We start from the raw sequence: 21,362 nt of genomic DNA, 5'->3' as shown, positions 1-21,362 counted from the left end.
CCATAATTTTGTGCTTTAACCAATTAAGCTAATTAATTATTAATTTGCTTAATTATTAATTATCGCAGGACACAATGAAAGTTGCCTAGATCTGAACACTACCAGTTTTTCAGCAAAAGTCCCGTCTCTTGCCTTTTTTTCATCCTCATCTGCAGCTTTCTTGAATTCATGTTCAAAGGAGCTAGCTAGTTCATTGAAGAGCCCCACCTCTTCACAGTTCTTCAGGAATCTAGTCGGAGTAGGAGTTTGATCTGTAGACATGAAAAGAAAAGGAACCTCTATTTTAGTTTTGACCTGAAATTAAAACTTGAGAGCACATAGAGAACACATTTTTATTCTTCTATTTGGAGTGAATCTCTGTGTTCAGGCAAATTTGCTTTAATTGAGCTCTAGTAAGTAAAGACTGGTGTTAGACCACCAGAGGGTGTCTGTGCTGTGTTGCCTCAAGGCCAGCAGAGGGAAGTTAGAACAATGTTTTTGTGTGACTATCTATGTAACCACCTTTCTCCCAGAGGCTGGTTTCAGCTCCCTCACCCCCAAACAAAACAAAACCGCCCACCCAGGTGGAGTCTGTGAAACCTCTAGATAGGAAAATCAAGTACAGTTAAGTGACATTTTCTCTTTACACTTACTCCCTGCTAGGTCTGAAGTGAGTAGGTATACGCAGATGGACGTTAAAATCTGATGAGGAGAAGAAACTGAGGATCAGATGGTTGAGTCTACTTGCTAAAGCTACCAAGTAAGAAATGGTGTCTTGTCTTTCAGTTGTCACTGAGGTAAGGGTCTATTACCTTCTGAAGGCATTCCAGGCAAATCTAGGGTCTGGGGAACAAGACAGCAAGATCATGAGCTAGAAAAGGAAACTGCAAACAATAGAGCTCATTTCATAGAGACCTGGGTCTGAGAGCAAATTCGAGAAACCAGGATATTTGGATTTAGATTTGCCAGCCAAAATATCCTCTCAGAGGCTGCACAAATCTTTCCTCAGCACAGTGCCTCTGCCCTTGGGAAGAGGAAGTCTCTTGGTAAGCCATGGGAACTTTTTAAGCGACCTGAATTTTAGATTTGAGCTTCTCTCTCCCCACCCAGTTTTTCTAGTTCTTCTCTCTTAGGTCAGTTGAATCTTGTTCCCTGGTCCTAACTCTATTATGATAGTTTTCCTTGACATACTAATCACCTCAGGGATTCATCTCATACTCCAAACCACTAAATTGAATGATAGGGATAGAACAATGTTTAAATGATATTTTAAGGAGTGAGACCTGGGGCTAAAATCGCTCCTTCTAGCATGATCAACTGGGAATAGTCCAGTGGGATTTTCCATGGAAACAACATAATTTTTTTTTTATTTAAACAAAACCTCTTCTGAATCAAAAGAATGTTTGGAAAAATTACCACTACCTCCCAAAATAGTTTTAGAAGGTTCTCTGGCAGCTTTGGTTGGCCAACGATAAAGTCACTTTCCCTCCATCTCTGGGTGAGTGGAGGTAATATTCCCTTATGCTTAGAGAGTACTTCAGTAAGGGCACATGAAAAAGTCACGACTCAAGTGGAACAGGACGGGGCAGCTAAGGGCATGGCTATGGCAGAAGAGGGCCTTTTGGATCTCTGGTCTGAGGCTCACATAAACTTTTCCCATTCATGAACAAACAGCCAAACAGCCAGAAAATGTATAAGAAAACCCTTAGCCTGCTCTGATGATTCCAAAGAAATCAACAGGTGTTTACTGAATACATTCTGTGTTTTGGTGCTATAAGCATACACTTGTGTGTATATTTGGGGGAGGGGGAGATAGGAGTATAGGAGTCTGGGCCAAATATAAGACGTGGTTCTTGCCATAGAGAACTAAGAGTATGTTTTTCAGTTGAGGAAATCAATTTATATATATAGTATCATAGTATACAAAAAAATAGGTGCCATGTACAGTAGAGAAAAAAAATGTTATAGAAACTAAATAAAGACAAATTAATGATAGCAGTTAGGAAAGGTTTCAAGGAGCGGGACTTGAGCTGGGCCTTTAAAGAATGGCTTCAGATGGTAGAGAAGAGAGAAGATTAGGAAGATAAGAGGAGTAAGTCAGGTGAAGGCACAGAGAGAGGCAGGGTATGGGCACCAATATATAGATGAGGAGAAAAAGGTATGTCTATGTCAACTTACATCCCATGTTAGGGATGTAAGTTGCATCTAAAGTTGGGTGGGGCGCATAGTGGAGGGGGCGCAGGCGGTGCTGACCGCAGGCTCCGAGCAGAGGGGCTGGCGGAGTGCCTTGGGGTGCAGCGTGGGGCACCCACGAGCCCAGGACGAGGTGTCCAATGAACAGACGGCGCCCCAGGAGCCTTGCCGACCGGCAGGACTACAGAATGGTACCCCTAAATGGAGAGAGTTAGGGCTGATCAGAGAGGACGAGAAACAGGAAGGCTTCTGAAGGAGAGCATCCTCCGATTCTTCCCCCACCTGAATCCCTGTTGCTATGGAGACCACCAAATGGGACTGAGACCTGGTATGAGAGCCTGCACACTGTGATGAAGGCTCTAAACGCCACTCTTCACAGCAACTTGCTCTGCCGGCCAGGGTCAGACAACCTGACTGAGGAGAGGCAGGCCACCCTACCTGGCCGCGATGACAACTCCTACAGGTACATTCTCTTCATCATGTTCCTATTTGCTGCCACTGTGGGCAGCCTCATCCTGGGATACACCCGCTCCTGCAAAGTGGATAAGCGCAGTGACCCCTATCATGTATACATCAAGAACCAGGTGTCTATGCTCTGATGTTAAGAGCCCGGGGATGGCAGAAGATCAAGATTCCTGAGGATTATCTTGTGCGGCCCCCAGAACTCAGCTATGTGTTACATCAGGCCTCAGAGTCCTAGTCTGTAAGATCAGCAAGAAACAGTGCTAAGGGAGGTCATTTCTGGGGTAGGAGGAGAGGATCTGGCAGAACTAGGCCTTGTTGATAAGGATTTTTTCCAGCAAAGATAGACTTTACAGACAGTGGGAGCCCTCTGAACAAATACATAAAAGCGGCAGGAACTCCCTGGCGGTCCAGTGGTTAGGACTCTGCGCTCTCACTGCCAAGGGCCTGGGTTCAATCCCTGGTTGGGGAACTGAAATCCCACAAGCCGTGCAGTGTGGCCAAAAAAAAAAAAATATATATATATATATATATATATATATATATATATATATATATATATATATATATATAAGTGGCAACAGATGATGACAAATGAGTGTTCTAGTGGCTGTAGTGTTGGGGGCTAGGGGTTAGAGGAAGTTGTAGCAGAGGGAAATGAGACGGGAAAATGCCCTGAGGACACATTTTTTGATGTGTTATCTTCAATAACCTGAGAAACAGCGATAAATATCCCATAACACAGACAGGAAATCTAAGTTATGTTACTTATGTTTTTTCACATTTTATGTTTTTCAGCCCATTTAACATTTGTGATTTTACTCCCTGTGAGGGAAGCAGAGCAAGTGCCATTCTGCCCATTTGGGCCAAAGCAGTGCCATGACTGGAACCCAGGTTCTCTGGTCTCCTTGCCTAGTGCTTTGCAAAACTCTGTGCTACCTAGGACTGGATCTAGGCCTGAAACTTATATAATTCTGGGGGCCCTCCTTAAGAAAAAGAATTTTAAAATATCTTATTTTTGCAAGTACTACAAAAACATATCACCATGTTAATACATTGTTAGGGCCCCTCCTAAGATCTTAAGGAGGAACCATGTGAGTACAGGGCCCTGAATGTTAAGCCTCATTAGCTCCATGGTTCCTGTGCCCCTCCAGCCATGTCCCAGTGCCCTTCCCAGCCCCATCTCCAGTCCTGGGGACTTCACTACCTCTAAGGCAGCCTCTAACATTTTGAATGAATTCTGTGAGAAATTTTCTGATATCAAGTTGAAATCTACTTCTAGAAGATTATTATCACACCTAGAAGATTATCATATTAAAAGAGGCAGGTACCTGATTCAGTGGAAAGAGAACCAGCCCTGATTCTACTACCAGTGTGGTGTATAAACTGGCTAGACACTTAAAAATAAATAAATAAAATAAAGTTGGGTGGACACCATGGGGCTAGGTTATAGAAAGCCTGAAAACCCAAATATAAATAGCCTTAAAGTAAGAGCAAACAGGAAGATAATGACAGATTTTGAGCAGAGAAGAATTTCAGGAAGTCTGGCTTTTTGACAGAATGAAAGGTGGATTAGAATGAGAGACGAGTCAAGGAGGCCAGCTAGGAGACTATGGAGGGATTCAAGCACAGTGACAGAGGATGGCAGGAAGAACAGAAAAGAACAGAACAGTCAGAATTTGAAGAAAGAATAAAACAACTCAAGATTTTGATAATACTGTTATCAGTGAATAACAAAGGAGAGGAATTGGTTTAGGGCAGGGGTCCCCAACCCCTGGGCGGGCCATTACCAGTTCGCAGCCTGTTAGGAGCTGGGCCGCACAGCAGGAGGTGAGCGGCAGGTGAGCCGAGCAAAGCTTTATCTGCTGCCCCCCATCGCTCTCATCACCCCCTGAACCCTACCCCTACCCCCCACTCCCACCCTGCCCGTGGTCCTAGGAAAAACTGTCTTCCATGAAACCGGTTCCTGGTGCCAAAAAGGTTGGGGACCGCTGGTTTAGGGGACAAGGAGTTCCCTAATTGACAGTCATTGACATGAAGATTTGAATGACAGAAAGACAGCCAAGTAAGTGTTCAATAAGGTGTTGAAATACATGTGAGATAACCAGGTCTTAATTTAGAGATACGAGAATCACCAGACTAGATAGGATAGCTGAAGTGTGCAATGGGGCGAACACTCCAAAACAGAATGTGAAGAATAACAGGAAAACATTTTAGCTCCTTGGCATTGTCCTGTATCAATTTCTCTCCCCACTGCTGGAGGGCGGCATAGGCCCTTCCACGCATTTGGAATAACCTCTCCAACTTGATAACTTTGACCCAAATTTAACTCTTTCATAAACTTCTCCAATCAATTTCACTTAATAATAATTCTCTTAGTATTGATACTGTTTGTATTATTCACTTATACTTGGCTGCAAATACTAAACATTTTTTTCATGTATACACGCCCTGACAATAAACGTAAGTATGCGTTGCCTACATATACGCTCACGTCCTCTCCACTCTTTCCAAGGACCTCCCCCAGGCTTTCTGCAGGATCATCAATGACAATGTCCCCAACTCGAGCAAAGTGCCTGGTGCAAACAGTAGATACTCGACAAATACTTGCTGAATTAATAAGGAACAGGAGATCTGTAGTGCAAGCCCCTTTCTTCATGTACAGAAGTATGGTAGGAGGTCCTCTCTTTCCTTCTCTGTGTCTCAGGCAGCATTTTGGCTAGTAGTACTTAGAGAAATTGTGCCTTACCTGAGTTATTAACTGATATAATACAGTAATCACCAACTAAATCCCCCATTGGTTAAACATTGGGGTAAGCTTGCTTTAACTCAGGCTAAGTCAGAACCCCTCACGGTATCAAAAGAAAAAACCCATTTTGGTTTGTTTGTCTAGCTGAAAATGGCACAACAGAACTGCTGCACGGTTTGAGAGCAGTTGCTGAGAATGCTCCCTTGAGAATGGCATAGGTAAGCAAAACAATATCCAAAAAAACCAGTGAGAGGTTCCAGGTCACCCAAATCGGCCTAGAAAAGTCCCACTGACTAAGTGTCTTGTTTGTCCTCAATGGTGTCTGGGTTCATAAAGGGAAGTTGAATTTACAAACTGACAATCTGCCTACTGGGGGTGGGGGGAAGACGACACTGACACCCAGTGGAGGAGAAGTAGCCAGGCTAGGTTGGCTCTCTTGCTTTCTTTTGTTCACCCCTTCACTGTGGGTAGGGAGAAATGTCAAAGGCGTCTTTTGTCTGTAAATCTTCCAAAGTCCTAATAAAAAGAAGGCAAGGAGGGAATAGACTGAAAGAAAGCTAAAACAAAACCTCAACACACCCACCTCAAAAACCACAGAACCCAATCGTATTAAAAACTGGGAGTGGAGGACACAATAGAAACTTGGGAACTTTCAGTGTTCCTCTTTCCTGATTAAATGCAGATCACATAAGGGCTCTTAATGGGAGAAGGGGAGTACAGCTCCCAGTACATCTGGTCCCTGGTATTAATCTTAACTGTCTGGTGATATCAAGGCACATGGCTTCTGGGGCAGCAAATACCTGCAATGATGACTGAGTCAGTTCGGGCTGGGCCAAATTTCAATGTCATCTCATGCTTGTGTTTATGAACTGCCAGGTGGTCCTCGTTTGTAAATCTCTGAAACGAAACAGAAGCAGAGATGTGAAAAAAAAATAAGCCATTCAGTGCCTTTTCAAAATGTCCTACCAAACATCCTGCAACAAGGTTGGTCCCTGGAAAGAGGGACTGGAGAAGGAATAGAAAGGAGGAAAAAATGGAAATGATGGAAAAGGAGAGGAGATGGATTAAAAAAGAGAAAATAGGGAAGGAGAAAACAAAGCACTAGAAATCTTGGAGGAGAGGGTAAGGGGAAGACCATAGCACCAACTGCTCTGTAATATCAGGTCCAAACTAGAGAAATGGACAGATTGTTGGTGAAGTGGGATCCAGGAAGGAGGCTCCAAATGAAAAAAACATTAAGGCAAACTCGTAGCAAACAAGGGGAAAATAATTTTTAATAAAAATAATAAAGAAAGGAGAAGGGAAAGGCTGGGTACTAGTTGGTCATCACAAAAATAGGAAATTCAGACCACAGTGGGGCTGAATTGGACTGTTTATGAGCGGGCTAACAGGGAGATAAATTATGCAGGATTAGGAGAACAATTTAACTTCCTGGCCCCCACAGTGCTGCAGCAGGCGTCTGCCCAGATCTTTGGCTCAGGGTTTTAATGAGCCAGGATGGAGCTGTAGAGGACAGAGGCCCAACAGCCAGCAGTAATGGCACACACCAGCCCCATTGGCCAAATGCTGTCTCCCTTAATCGGGCAGGCCGCCTGGGCTCCATCAGCCATAAAGGGGCCAGTGCAATGTTGTTGGCTATATAATGGTAGAATAAAAATGCAAGCAAAAAATTTTTGTTGGGTAGGGAGAAGCCTGTGGCCAGGATGAGGGAAGGGAAAAAGGAGATGGTATAGAGATTTTACTTATTTAAGGGTTTGGGTGAAAGGACAATGAAAATGTGAGGCTAGGTCTGCCTCAGTTTATGACTAAGTAAGACAGTGTTACTGGACAATAATTTATGCTCCCACCCCTTCTTCAGAAGGGGGAGGTGAAGGGAACAGATGAACAGCAGTAATTCAGAACAATGATACACTCAAAATTTCCTCTGAGGCTGGCTGGCTAGTTCCTTCATTAAAACATGCCTGCAACACAGTAACAGCTTGGATGCTGCAGTTTTCCACAGCTCTTTCACCAGCCAGGCTCCAAAACATGGTGCTATTTGTCTTTTTGTTTCTAAAAATAATGATTGGTTAGTCCTCTCTTTTCACTTTCCTCATTAGATAGATACACACTTCCCACCAAAACTACCTTTAGCCCTCTATCCACAGCTCCTCCTGACTGCAAACCAGACAGGAGTTGGCCCCATCCTAGCACCTATCCAGTCAAGAAAGCAACACTGAACTGTTTAAATTCCTTTATTTTATCTAAAAGTAGCTTTTCCCAAATTTGCTCTGAGCCCTATCAACTAAAGCCAGCTTAAGACCTAAAATCCTTCCAGGCTAGGCCTATAGGCCTGAAGGGTGAAGGAAAATTTCAATGAAAATATGAAGAATCAAGAAGTACAACAGTCAAAAGAACACTGCCTTAGTGGTTTCCAATGGATCTAGGACAAAACCGAATAAAGTGTGGGGATATTTAGCCAAGAACTTTAGTTTTCTCTATCGCTGGTGAACCGTAGATATCAACTTTGTCAGTCACAGATTTTTCCTAATGAAATTAGGGTGGGGGTGGGAAAGGGGGGGGAACAGTCTGTTAACCATGGGTATATTTCTAGGTTAAACAAGTCACCGTGGAGGGTCTGGGATTGCTGGGTATTCAGTAAAAGGAAATGAGCAGAACTAGTCTAAAAAGGAGGAAAAAACCATCATTTCACAAGGATAGGAAGAACAGTGGATTACACGGGTATACGTTTTCAAAATGTAATGGTAATAACAATCTTTTTTCAAAAATACATTTATAGGTAACTTGAAGGAAATTTCCTGTAGGTAGCTTTAAAAAATTGGCACAATGTTCCAGAATACAGAAGAATGACTTTCATGCAAAAAAGTCCTTTTCTACTATTGGAAATACAGCTTATCCAAAACTGCTTGGAGGACGATTTTATTTTATTTTAGAATTTATTTTATTTTATTTATTTATTCATTTTTGTTGGCTGCGTTGGGTCTTTGTTGCTGCGTGTGGGCTTTCTCTCTAGTTGCGTGAGCGGGGGCTACTCTGTTGCGGTGTGTGGGCTTCTCATTGCAGTGGCTTCTCTTGTGAAGCACAGGCTCTAGGAGTACGGGCTTCAGTAGTTGTGGCACGCCGGCTCAGTAGTTGTGGCGCACGGGCTTAGTTGCTCCACGGGCATGTGGGATCTTCCCTGACCAGGGCTCGAACCTGTGTTCCCTGCATTGGCAGGTGAATACTTAACCACTGTGCCACCAAGGAAGTCCCTTGGAGAAAGATTTTAAACCTCCAGGTTTCGCTCTTGTTAGGACTGTTTAATATATATATATTTTTTTCTGTACGCGGGCCTCTCACTGCTGTGGCCTCTCCCGCTGCGGAGCACAGGCTCCGGACGCTCAGGCTCAGTGGTCATGGCTCACGGGCCCAGCCGCTCCGTGGCATGTGGGATCCTCCCGGACCGGGGCACGAACCCACGTCCCCTGCATCAGCAGGCGGACTCTCAGCCACTGCGCCACCAGGGAAGCCCAGGACTATTTAATATTTTAAAAGGCAACTCCGCTTCTTGTTACAACTTCTCTGCACAGTCCTGACTTGCTTGTCCTCTAGTTCTTGTTTGTCCTCTAGTTCTCTAGTTTTCTGCTGCACACCCCCCACTCCCTTCCACACCACCCTATTCCCCTTTGAGCTCTTTATTTTTTCCAAATCAAAAGCTGGGATATGAAGAGGACTGAAGGCTGAAGGTGACTGAAGGGATCTCCCACCTATCAGCATCTCAGAGGGTTTTGATAACTGTGAATGTGGGTAGAAAAAAAAAATCACGTCTTTATTTTCACTAAACTCTAACTGAAATTTAGCATTCCTAATTCATAATAGAAATTGCACGTATTTTCATATCACATTATAGTTATTGCAGATATCTCAAAATAGCCTTTATACTCATCACTACTTCAAAATTATGATAGTCACTAGACCTACCACTAGAACTTATAGACAGCATTATGCTTAAAAAAGCACATATGTTAATTATCAAATATTTTAAAAACATTTTTAATAACTATATATCAAAATAATTGCTTCCTTTATAGTCCTATGTCTTTTATTTTATTGATTTAAAAATATTATTCTGGGGGCTTCCCTGGTGGCGCAGTGGTTGAGAGTCCGCCTGCCGATGCAGGGGACACGGGTTCGTGCCCCAGTCCGGGAAGATCCCACATGCCACGGAGCAGCTGGGCCCGTGGGCCGTGGCCGCTGGGCCTGCGCGTCCGGAGCCTGTGCTCCGCGGCGGGAGAGGCCACAACAGTGAGAGGCCCGTGTACCGCAAAAAAAAAATAAATAAAAATAAAAAAATTAAAAATATTATTCTGAGAAGGGGTTCATAGGCCTCACCAAACTGCCATTGGGAGTTATGACACCACAAAAGTTAAGAATCCCTCCTGACTAAATCAGGTAGTATGTTTCAGAGGATGAGCCAAAAGGGCAGAATTTTAAGAAGCAGGGCACTGGCCTGGTCTCGGCTCCGGTCATCTCTCCCTGCTATTTCTAACACAATTCTTGTATGCCCAGAGTAGGAGGGAGAGAATAAAAGTTTACTGAAGTTTTTTTTTTTTTTAAATCAAAGTGAATGTCACTCTGGCTATGATTTTCATTGTTCCTTATATTCTCTCTCGTTTATTAAGAGTTAACTCAAGAATTCTCTAGATCAATCTTGAACCACATGCTTAGGAAACCATACCTCTAAAAGCAATTTCTCAATTAAAACATCTAAAATTATTAAGTGATAAAAATTTGACCTTATTAAAAAATAGATTAGGGGCTCCCAAAAGGATTTCCTTTTTGAATTATTGCCCTTTTTTTTTTTTTTTTTTGCGGTACGCGGGCCTCTCACTGCTGTGGCCTCTCCCGTTGCGGAGCACAGGCTCCAGACGTGCAGGCTCAGTGGCCATGGCTCACAGGCCCAGCCACTCCGCGGCATGCGGGATCTTCCCGGACCGGGGCACGAACCCGTGTCCCCTGCATCGGCAGGCAGACTCTCAACCATCTGCGCCACCAGGGAAGCCCTGAATTATTGCCCATTTAAAAATCTAGCTCTCCCATTTGTTAATACCCTTCGTGGGTCCTCCTTTGTTCTTTGCTCTTACCTATGACTAAGGTTATGGCAAAGAGCCACTCAATTTAGGGAACATTCACTCTGGTTGTAGGGTAAATAATGATAATTATCAATAAACATGTAGATATTCACCATCTCCAAGAAAACTGAGGGCTGATATTATTCAAAATGGGGGCTAAAGAATTTGAGTTACAGTGGATCAGGAAGGCATTTTATATGCCTTGGGAGAAGATTTGAATAGCAACACAATAAAGTTCAGAGTCTTATTTGCTCAAGTAAGTGAATCAGGACAGTTTCTTGGCATAAATGGGAGAGGGAAAGTATTATGTGCTAATTTGTACCCTATCTATAGACCAAGATGATTTAGATTTGCCCTATCCAATACGGCAGCCACTAGCCGCGTGTGGCTACTGAGCGCTTGAAATGCGGCTAGTCTAAACTGAGATGTACTGTACTAAGTCAAAGATTTAGTACAAAAAAAGAAAAAGAGAATGTAAAATATCTCATTAATTTTATTTTGATTATATGTTGAAATGACAATATTTTGAATACACTGGGTCAAATAAAATATATTATTAAAATTAATGTCACTTGTTTATTTTTGATTTTTAATGTTTCTACTAGAACATTTAAAATTAGATATGTGGCTTGCATTTTGTGATTTGCAATATATTTCTTTTGGACAGCTCCGACCTAGATAACATGCTCGAAGATCTAATGGGAATTTTAATCATGTGCCAAACTTGATTCTTTTTTTTTTTTAAATTTATTTTTTTGGCCATGCCACGTGGCTTGTGGGATCTTAGTTCCCCAACCAGGGATTGAACCCAGGCCCTCAGCAGTGAAAGTGTGGAGTCCTAACCACTGGACCGCCACGGAATTCCCCAAACTTGATTTTTTCCCCACACACACATTTTTTCTAAATACAGTTTATACTATATGGCAGTGGTTCTCAACAAGGGGCAACTCTGCCCCCGACATTTGGCAATGTTTGGAGAAATATTTGCTTGTCACAACTTGGGGGATGTTACCGAACTCTAGAGGGTTGAGGCCTGGGATGCTGATATATATCCTATAATGCACTGGGCAGGTCTCCAAAACAAAAAATTATCTGACCCAAAATGTCATTTGTGTCTCTGCTGAGAAACCCTGCTACAAGATAACAGGGAAAGAAAGAAACAAACAAACCAAAAAAAGGGCTGTTTTTTAGTTTCTCTTGCCAAACTGCCAACACATGTTTTTGGATCTGAAACTTGGAAGGAAAAAAACACAGGCAGAAAACTCCCAACCTCATTTCATAAAATGGCTGACGTACTACTGATCTGCAAATACTTAGGATAGGGAAATTAGGAAGATGGAGACAGAAGGTACTGTATGTAATTGGGAGAAAAGACTAAATGGAATTCTCATGCACTGCCTTGTTAGTAGCAAGGAGGTAACAGAAAAAGCAAATCAAAACAATTTTGGCTACTTCTGAATTTTACTCCCCAATGGAGGGAAAAAAAAATCAAGAAAGGAAATTTTCTTAGTTTAAGAAATGTTAAGAAGCATAAAATGGAATATCAGGACTATGAGGAAGTCAATCTGAAAAGTGGTATTAGTATTAGGATGGGCAGTGAAAGTACAGTTTTGATAAAAAGTTTCCATTTCTAGGAAGTTTCATTCTCACCCATCCTGCTGTGATGAGAAACTGGAACCCTGGGACTTCCCTGGTGGTGCAGTGGTTAAGAGTCCGCCTGCCAATGCAGGGGACACAGGTTCGATCCTTGGTCCGGGAAGATCCCACATGCCGCGGAGCAACTAAGCCTGTGCGTCACAACTTCTGAGGCTGTGCTCTAGAGCCCGCAGGTCGCAACTACTGAGCCGGTGCACCACAACTACTGAAGTCCACGTGCCTAGAGCCCGTGCTCACAACAAGAGATGCCACCGCAATGAGAAGCACACACACCGCAATGAAGAGTAGCCCCCGCTCGCCACAACCAGAGAGAAAAGTCCGCGCGCGGCAATGAAGACCCAATGCAGCCAAAATAAATAAATAAATAATAAATTAATTAATGAAAAAAAAGAAAAGAAACTGGAATCCTACCTACTAGCAAACTGACAAAATAAGCAAAGCCAAATAAAGTTAGGAATGGCTTGAAGAACAAGCATGGTGTGAACTGGAAATCAGGAATACATGTCAGTGAATGAAGCCTTAAATTTTTAAAAAATTTATTTTATTTATTTATTTTTGGCTGTGTTGGGTCTTCGTTGCTGTGTACAGGCTTTCTCTAGTTGTGGCAAGTGGGGGCTACTCTTCGTGCCGTGCGCGGGCTTCTCTCACTGCGGTGGCTTCTCTTGTTGCGGAGCATGGGCTCTAGGCGTGCGGGCTTCAGTAGTTGTGGCTCATGGGCTCTAGAGCGCAGGCTCAATAGTTGTACTGCACAGGCTTAGCTGCTCTGCGGCATGTGTGATCTTCCCGGACCAGGGCTCGAACCCGTGTCCCTTGCATTGGCAGGTGGATTCTTAACCACTGCACCACCAGGGAAGTCCCTGAAGCCTTAAATTTTTTAATTTTTAAAAAGTTGATGTATAATGTATACAAACTGTAAAAAATCTCAAGTATACAGCTCAATGAATTTTTATATGTATTTTATAAGTACATGCTGGTGTAATTACAACCCAGATCGAGAGATGAAATATCTCGGGCACCCCAGAAGGCCCCCTCATACCCCACTTTTCTTAAGCTTTTAAATGAAATAATTATATAAAACACTTAGTACCTGGCATACAGCATGTATTCAGTTAGTTCTCTCCTCTTTCCCTTTTTAAATCTCAAGGCAGACCGGTATTGTAGTAAAAATTAGTTTTTCTTTGTAGAATAATTCTAAATAAGTCAGTGCTTAGAGTTCTTTTCCTAATCCCGTTAAGACTAGTCTCCCAGAAGCTTTCTGAAACAGCAACACTAAACAGAATTGAAGAGAAGGCTCAGGGCAAATGAGAGCTCAGGCCAAACTAAAGCTAAATGTTTGTCTTTTGACTCTGAGCCAAGCACAAGCATATGGGCATCAGAAATGTAGTAGTTTCAAGTAAATCCTTGGTAAAGTTTTGTGACTAATGAAATTTCTGTGCAGTATGCACTCAACCCCTAGCCAAATTCATTCCTGAAATGTTGTTTTTGGCCACCACAGCTCCAGTTTCCATGTGGATTTGTCTCACATTTAAAAATGCTCTTATATCCTGACCTATGATTAATTCACGTCCCTTTCCTTGTTTTAGAAGAGTAGGCTGGGGGAAGGAGACAAATCAGAACTCTTTAGTTATTAGGAAATGAGCCCTGAATGCCTAAACTATCAGGCAACTGAGTTTATATTTATGATAGTCTGAAAGTCACTTACACTGAAACCTAACTACTCTCTTCTCCAAACTTTGTGGGTCTGGCAGCGCTTCATGGACAGAATAGCTTTCTTTTATTACAGTATCTACACTTGGGCATATTCTGATGAAAGAAAATAGTTTGAAAAAGCGGGAGAAAACTGAGAACTATAGGTAGAAAGCTATAGAATACAGTGATCTTAGTGCTGAGTAGGGTGGCAAGAATAGCTGACCTTTTTTTGAACACTATTTAATCACTTCAGCTGATCACATATCCTGAAAGAAGAAACTGGGAGATCAGCAACAGTCTTAATAAGGCTTCTCACCCTCACTGCAGAGCTTCTATTCCCAATGCATCATTTATATTTGGGAAAGTGGGGAAAGGGAGAAGGGAAGGGACTAAATACACATACCTCAATCCAACATAACTTTCGTTTGTACCTTAGTCAATCTTAGGCTCCTGCTTTCTACTTCAAGATGCTGCTGTTTACGAAATGAGTCACACATCCTGCTTTGAATGCTTCATGGCTCTTGAATGAATCATTTCAAAGTACAGGATTGTTCAACAAATAAATACAACCACAGCAGCAGCAGCTCATAGGCTGCATGTGTGAACAAGGTAATTTACAGAGGAAAAATAAGAACAGGAAACTTCTTCTCAAAATATTCTAAGAGAAAATGTTGTCAGGGGAATGAAGGAGTATAAACTAAAGGGAGGGGGAAAACCCCACCAAATTGTACCTAAGGTAAATTTCTTTGTCTGTGGATTGAGGAATTTTCTGCTTGGGGAAGGCTGTTTGAGTGTCTTAGAAGATTCTGGCAGCTGACTAAATCAGTCCCTTGTAAAAAGAAGGAATTTTGAGAGGAGAGACATTATTTGATAGTTGTTCTAGCAGAGAAGCCATCTGATAGAATATATGCCCCTCAAGGGCAAGAATCCTCATATGTTTGCTCGTGGAAGTATTCCAAGCACTTAGAACAGTACCTGCACATAGTGGGTGCTTAATAAACAGCTGTTGAATAAATGCCAACTAGCATATCTCATTAAAGGGCTACAAAGCATCCCCAACTTATAAAACTCTTATCCATGTGTACAATGGTAGGAGTATTTTCATCATCACCATTCAAAAGGAGAGTTGATATTGTAAACACCAGCTCTTTCCTATGGAACTAAAGGCTGGGCCCAGTGGGGACCAAGAATACCCTAATGGGAGGAGCTTAGAATAAGAAACAAATAGAATTTCAAAAATTAAGACAACAGGAAAAGATCAAAATGGCAGCAAAGGGGATTTAAATCATTGGGAAGAATTTCTTGACTCAGAGGGTGGGGGGGGGCTGAAATCATTTCCAAAGGAGATTTTAAAGCAATGTAAAATCTATTAGTTTTCTGGTCCTCTTGTATTTTTTGTAGATGATTTTTTAAAAATAATTTAATATTTTATTTATTTTTGGCTGCGTTGGGTCTTCGTTGCTGCGTGCGGGCTTTCTCTAGTTGTGGCGAGCGGGGGCTACTTTTCATGAGGTGCGCAGGCTTCTCATTGCAGTGGCTTCTCCTGTGGCAGAGCACGGGCTCTAGGCGTGTGGGCTTCAGTAGTTGCAGCACACAGGCTCAGTAGTTGTGGCTTGTGGACTCTAGAGCGCAGGCTCAGTAGTTGTGCTGCACAGGCTTAGTTGCTCCGTGGCATGTGGGATCTTCCCAGACCAGGGCTTGAACCTGTGTCCTCTGCACTGGCAGGTAGTTCTTAGCCACTGCGCCACCAGGGAAGTCCCTGGTCCTCTTGTATTTTTATAACTTTATTTTCTCCTATTTTTCCACTAACACTTTCTATCCAGGTCAGTCTCTACTGATCTGCAAAATCCACCTGTTTTCAATTTTGTGCTTCCACACAATCGCCCTATTCTCAGACATGCCTTCCTCTCTCCCCTCAGTTTATCCAAGTACTACAACTTTCCAAGGTCCAGCTGAAATCCAATTGCTTTTTGAAAGCTTCTCTAATTTTCAGTAGTCTATCTTTCCTGAACTTGTATGGTACTCTGAACAATCTGCACCATATAATTTAGAATTCTAGTCTACATGGTCTCACTATAAAGGATATAGTTTTATCCTTTAAACTATAAACTACCAGAGGGTTAAAAATGTATCCTACACTTACTCCTTTTTTTCTTTTTTTTATGGCCATGACATGTGGCTTTTGTAATCTTAGTTCCCCAACCAGGGATTGAATCCGGCCCCGGCAGTAATACCGCCGAGTCCTAACCACTGGACCGCCAAGGAGTTCCCCTACACTTATTCCTTACCTTCCCCACCAACCCCATGTTGGGGCTTAACCCCGTGGAGAGCACACAATAGGCGCTCAATAAATTCCTTTTTAAGTGATTAGGTCAAGTTTTATATAGTGGTATGAGAAAAACTGTTGAAAAGCTTTATCACCTTTAGATTCTAAGACCTTTAACAGGGCACACTTTCAGAATGATCTGATCCCTTTCCATCTCCACTTCCAAAGTATATTTCATCATGCAAATAAGTGAGAATCAGTGTATCCTTCCCACTGTTTTGTTAGACACCAGATTCCCTTTATTACAGAAAGGCACTTAGGACACTTTCAGTACACTGGAGTTATATTGCTGTTGTATGAAAGGATACTGGTGCCATGTCTTGTGAGTCAATTTACTTTCTTTGGGTATCTGAGTCCATTGCTGAACTTTATTACCAACTAAAATGCTCTGTGCAAAAAATGTCAATTCATCAACAGCAACCTTTTCCTTCTTCACTCCCCAAACCACTAGTGGTAATTTTAACCACATCCTTTTAAGCATTTTCTTTTAGGATCTCAATTACTTGAATTTTACTGGGCAGAATATCAGCATCCCACAGGAGTCAAGCCATGTCAAGAACTGGATTCCTCTGTTTACAAAGTTTACCCTGGAGAATCTGACAAGAGGAAAAGGTATATTACAATCAAATCAACAAACCAGTTGGGGGTTGGGGAGTGGAAAAATGATATTCAAACCCACAGTCAACACTGAATTGCTGGATCTTCACTGTTAGGATCTGGGATTAACATTAATGCATTATTCCATAACATACAGACCAATGATGCAACTATTCCTCTAAGCAGCAGAAGTTTTTACCGCTCAGCCACACCCAATCACTAATTTTATTTTTGTTCCTGTTCCCTCCTCCTGTTTATGACAAATGTGAAAAATCATGAGTCCCATGGGTGGTATCTTTTGCCTAATAAATCACAGCAGAAAGGAAACAAGCTCCAAAGGTCATACAGGCCAACTCCAACCAGGGATTGGGCAGTGTAGAAAAGAGGGTGGCAAATATAATTTCTTGTCAGTTTAACTGAGGAAAAATAGGTATTTTAGTTTTATTTTATTTATGAATCTTGTTTATTATGGGATTGAAAAATATAATTTTACTTCAGGTTTCAATGTACTTAGAAAGTCCTGGTCATCTCAACTTCCATGGGATTCCCTAGTATCACAGGAAAGCAGTAAGTATAAATCTTTTCTGCTCCTCCTCTTGCTCTCTTTTTATTTTTTTATTGTGGTAAAATATACATAACACAAAATTTACCATATAAACCGTTTTAAATGTACAGTTCAGTGGTATTAAATACATTCATATTGTTGGCAACCATCACCACCATCCATCCCCCATAACTCTTTTTCTTTTTTTAATTTATTTTTTGGCTGTGTTGGGTCTTCATTGCTGCGTGCGGGCTTTCTCTAGTTGTGGCGAGCGGAGGCTACTCTTCGTTGCGGTGCGTGGGCTTCTCACTGCGGTGGCTTCTCTTGTTGCGGAGCACGGGCTCTAGGTGCGTGGGCTTCAGTAGTTGTGGCACGTGGGCTCAGTAGTTGTGGCTTGCAGGCTCTAAAGCGTAGGCTCTGAAGCATAGGCTCAATAGTTGTGGCACACGGGCTTAGCTGCTCCGAGGCATATGGAATCTTGCCGGACCAGGGCTCGAACCCATGTTCCCTGCATTGGCAGGCAGATTCTCAACCACTGCACCACCAGGGAAGTCTCCAACTCTATTTTGTAGAACTGAAACTCTATACCCATTAGACAATAACTCCCCATTCTCCCCTCCCCTCATTCCCTGGCACCACCATTATACTTTCTGTCCTTATGATTCTGACTACTCTAAGCACCTCATATGAGTGAAATCATACAGTATTTGTCTTTTTGTGACTTATTTCACTCAGCACATCTTCAAGGTTCCTCCACGTTGTAGCATATTGCAGAATTTCCTTCTTTTTAAGGCTGCATGATAGCCCACTGTATGTATATTCCACATTTTTTTGTCCATTTATCAGTAGATGGACACTTGGTTTGCTTTTGCATTTTAGATATTGTGAATAATGCTATGAATACAGTTGTACAAATATCTCTGCTTTCAGTTCTTTTGGGTATATACCCAAAAGTGGAATTGCTGGATCATATAGTAACCCTATTTTTAATTTTTTGAGAAACTGTCATACTGTTTTCCTCATTGGCTGTACCATCTTACATTCCCACCAACAGGGCAGAAGAGTTCCAATTTCTCCATATTCTTGCCAACACTAGTTATCATCTGTTTTTCTTTTTTTAAGTAACCATTCTAATGGGTGTGAAGTAGTACTGTAGTTTTGATTTGCATTTCCCTAATGATGAGTGATATTGAGCATTTTTTCATGTGCTGGTTGGCTACTTGTATATCTTCTTTGGAGAAATGTCTATTCAACGTTTTCGCCTATTTTTTTTTTAAATTAATTATTTATTTATTTATGGCTGTGTTGGGTCTGCGTTGCTGTGCATGAGCTTTCTTTAGTTGCGTCAAGCAGGGGCTACTCTTCATTGCAGTGTGCAGGCTTCTCATTGCAGTGGCTTTTCTTGTTGTAGAGCGTGGGCTTCAGTAGTTGTGGCATGCGGGCTCAGAAGTTGTGGCTCGTGGGCTCTAGAATGCAGGCTCAGTTGCTGTGGCGCACGGGCTTAGTTGCTCCACGGCATGTGGGATCTTGCTGGACCAGGGCTCAAACCCATGTACGCTGCATGGCAGGCGGATTCTTAACCACTGCGCCACCAGGGAAGTCCCTCGCCTATTTTTTTATCAGGTTGTTTTTTTGCTGTTGCTGAGTTTTAGAAATTCTCTAAACATTCTGGGTATTAATCCTGTATCCAATATATGACTTGCAAACATTTTCTCCCATTCCTTGGTTGCCTTTTTACTCTGTGGACATTGTCTTTAAATGTACAAAAATGTTTTAATTTTAATAAAATCCGACCTATTTTTTTCTCTTACTTGCTCCTCTGGTGTCATATCCAAGAAATCACTCTCAAATCCAATATCATGAAGCTTTTGTCCTATTTTTCTTCTAAGAGTCTTATACATAGTTGATACATCTTCTTACTGCACTGAAACTTTTATTAGTATATAATGTCCTTCTTTGTCTCTTGTAACCTATTTTGATCTAAAATCTATTTATTCTGGTGTTAGTAGAGCCACCACTCTGCTCTTTTGGATACTATTTGCATGGAGCATCTTTTTTCATCCATTCACTTTTAAAAAATATTTATTTATTTATTTATTTTTATTTTGGCTGCACTGAGTCTTAGTTGCAGCATGTGGGATCTTTGTCGCAGCACATGGACTTCTTAGTTGTGGCATGTGAACTCTTAGTTGTGGACTTCTTAGTTGTGGCATGAGAACTCAGTTGTGGCATGCATGCAGCATCTAGTTCCCTGACCAGGGATTGAATCTGGGCCCCCTGCATTGGGAGCACAGAGTCTTACCCACTGGACCACCAGGGAAGTTCCCATCCATTCACTTGCAACCTGTTTGTGTCTTTGGGTCTCAAGTAAGTCTCTTGTAGACAGCATACAGTTGGATCATATAGGGTATTTTGTTTTGTTTTGTTTTTATTAAAGTGTAGTTGATTTACAATATTGCATTAGTTTCTGGTGTACAGCAAAGTGATTCAGTTATACATATATATTTTTTCACATTATTTTCAATGATAGGTTATTATAAGATATTGAATATTGTTTCCTGTGTTATACAGTAAATCCTTATTGCTTATCTATTTTATATATAGTAGTGTGTATCTGTTAATCCCATACTCCTAATTTATGCCTCCATTTCCTTTGGTAACCATAAGTTTATTTTCTAGGTCTGTGAGTCTGTTTCTGTTTTATAAAGATTCATTTGCATTACTTTTTAGATTCCATATATAACTGATATCATATAATATTTGTCTTTCTCTGTCTGGCTTATTTCACTTGGCATGATGTTCTCTAGGTTCATCCATGTTGCTGCAAATGGCAATACTGCATTCTTTTTTGGATCAAGTGTTTTTATCCATTCTGTCAATCTGTCTTTTGAGTGGAGAGTTTAATCCATTTACATTTGAAGTAATTACTAATAAGGAGGAACTTACTTCTGTCATTGTGCTGTTTGTCTTCCATATGTCTTATAGCTTTGTTGCCCCTCATTTCTTGCATTACTGTCTTCTTTTGTGTTGAGTTTTTGTAGTGAAAAGTCTAAATTTCTTTCTCATTTCCTTTTGTGTATATTCTACAACTATTTTCTTTGTGGTTACCATGGGGATTACATTTAATATATTAAAGTTTTAATACTCTAATTTGAATGTATACCATCTTAACTTCAGTAACATACAAAAACTCTGCTCCTTTACAGTTCTGTGCCTACCCCTTTCAGCTGCTGATGTCACAAAATTACAACTTTATACATTGCGGACCCCAAAACATAAATAATTTTTTAAATGCATTAATCTCTTAAATTACATGAAAAACAATATTTGAAGTGACAAACCAAAGTTACAGTAATACTAGCTTTTACAATATAAATATTTTTCCTTAAATGTATTACTGTCTTAAATCATGTAGGAAACAAAAAGTACAATTACAAGTCATTCATTCTTACAGTAATAATATTAGCTTTATAATTGCCCATGTATTTACCTTTCTTGAGATTATTTTTCCCCACAGCTTTGAGTTACTGTCTAGTATACTTTCATTTCACTTTTCAAGACTCCCTTCAGCATTTCTTGCAGGGCAGGTCTAGCAGTCACGAACTCCCTCAGCTTCTACCTCTCTGGCAATGTCTTAATTTCTCTCTCACTTTTGAAGGGCAGCTTTGCTGGATATAGGATTCTTGGTTGACAGTTTTTTTTTTTTTAGCACTTTGCATATGTTTGGTCAACTGTTTTCTGGCCTCCAAAGTTTCTGATCAGAAGTCTACTTATAATCTTATTGATGATTCCTTGTATGTGATGATTCACTTCTCTCTTGCTGCTCTCAAGATTCTTTCTTTGTTTTTGGCCTTTGGAAGTTTGTTATAATGTGTTTTGATGTGGGTCTCTGAGTTCTTCTTCCTTGGAATTTGAGGGGTTTTTAAAAATTTTTTTTAAGTCTTTATTGAATGTGTTATAATATTGCTTCTGTTTTGGGTTTTTTGGCCCTGAGGCATGTGGGATCTTAGCTCCCCGACCAGGGATCGAACCCACACCCTCTGCATTGAAAGGCAA

The 21,362-nt window shown here is 41.4% G+C and overlaps 2 protein-coding genes across 8 annotated transcripts in view; one reads left to right on the top strand and one right to left on the bottom strand.

Moving 5' to 3' along the window:
• Positions 1-21,362, bottom strand: part of LOC101326029 (cyclic AMP-dependent transcription factor ATF-7) — a 91,549-nt gene that overhangs the window by 21,403 nt on the left and 48,784 nt on the right. For 6 of the 7 annotated variants that reach the window (XM_033866568.2, XM_019947190.3, XM_019947191.3 and 3 more), the window contains 2 exons: positions 6,184-6,280; positions 133-251 (listed from right to left, as the gene is read on the bottom strand). In XM_033866568.2, the coding sequence (XP_033722459.1) occupies positions 133-251; positions 6,184-6,280 (216 nt within the window). Of the gene's footprint in view, positions 1-132; positions 252-632; positions 823-6,183; positions 6,281-21,362 lie in introns of all 7 variants that reach the window. The other variant, XM_033866569.2, reaches the window with a different exon arrangement.
• LOC117314122 (potassium voltage-gated channel subfamily E member 3-like) lies at positions 2,124-2,771 on the top strand. The gene is made up of 2 exons (XM_033865671.1): positions 2,124-2,137; positions 2,477-2,771. Exons 1-2 carry the CDS (start codon positions 2,124-2,126, stop codon positions 2,769-2,771), a joined length of 309 nt encoding a protein of 102 aa, XP_033721562.1.

The sequence above is a fragment of the Tursiops truncatus genome, chromosome 11 (genome assembly GCF_011762595.2).
Source record: "Tursiops truncatus isolate mTurTru1 chromosome 11, mTurTru1.mat.Y, whole genome shotgun sequence".
Taxonomy (NCBI): domain Eukaryota; kingdom Metazoa; phylum Chordata; class Mammalia; order Artiodactyla; family Delphinidae; genus Tursiops; species Tursiops truncatus.
The sequence above is the reverse complement of the archived record's forward strand: the minus strand, read 5'-3'. Positions and strand labels throughout refer to the sequence as shown.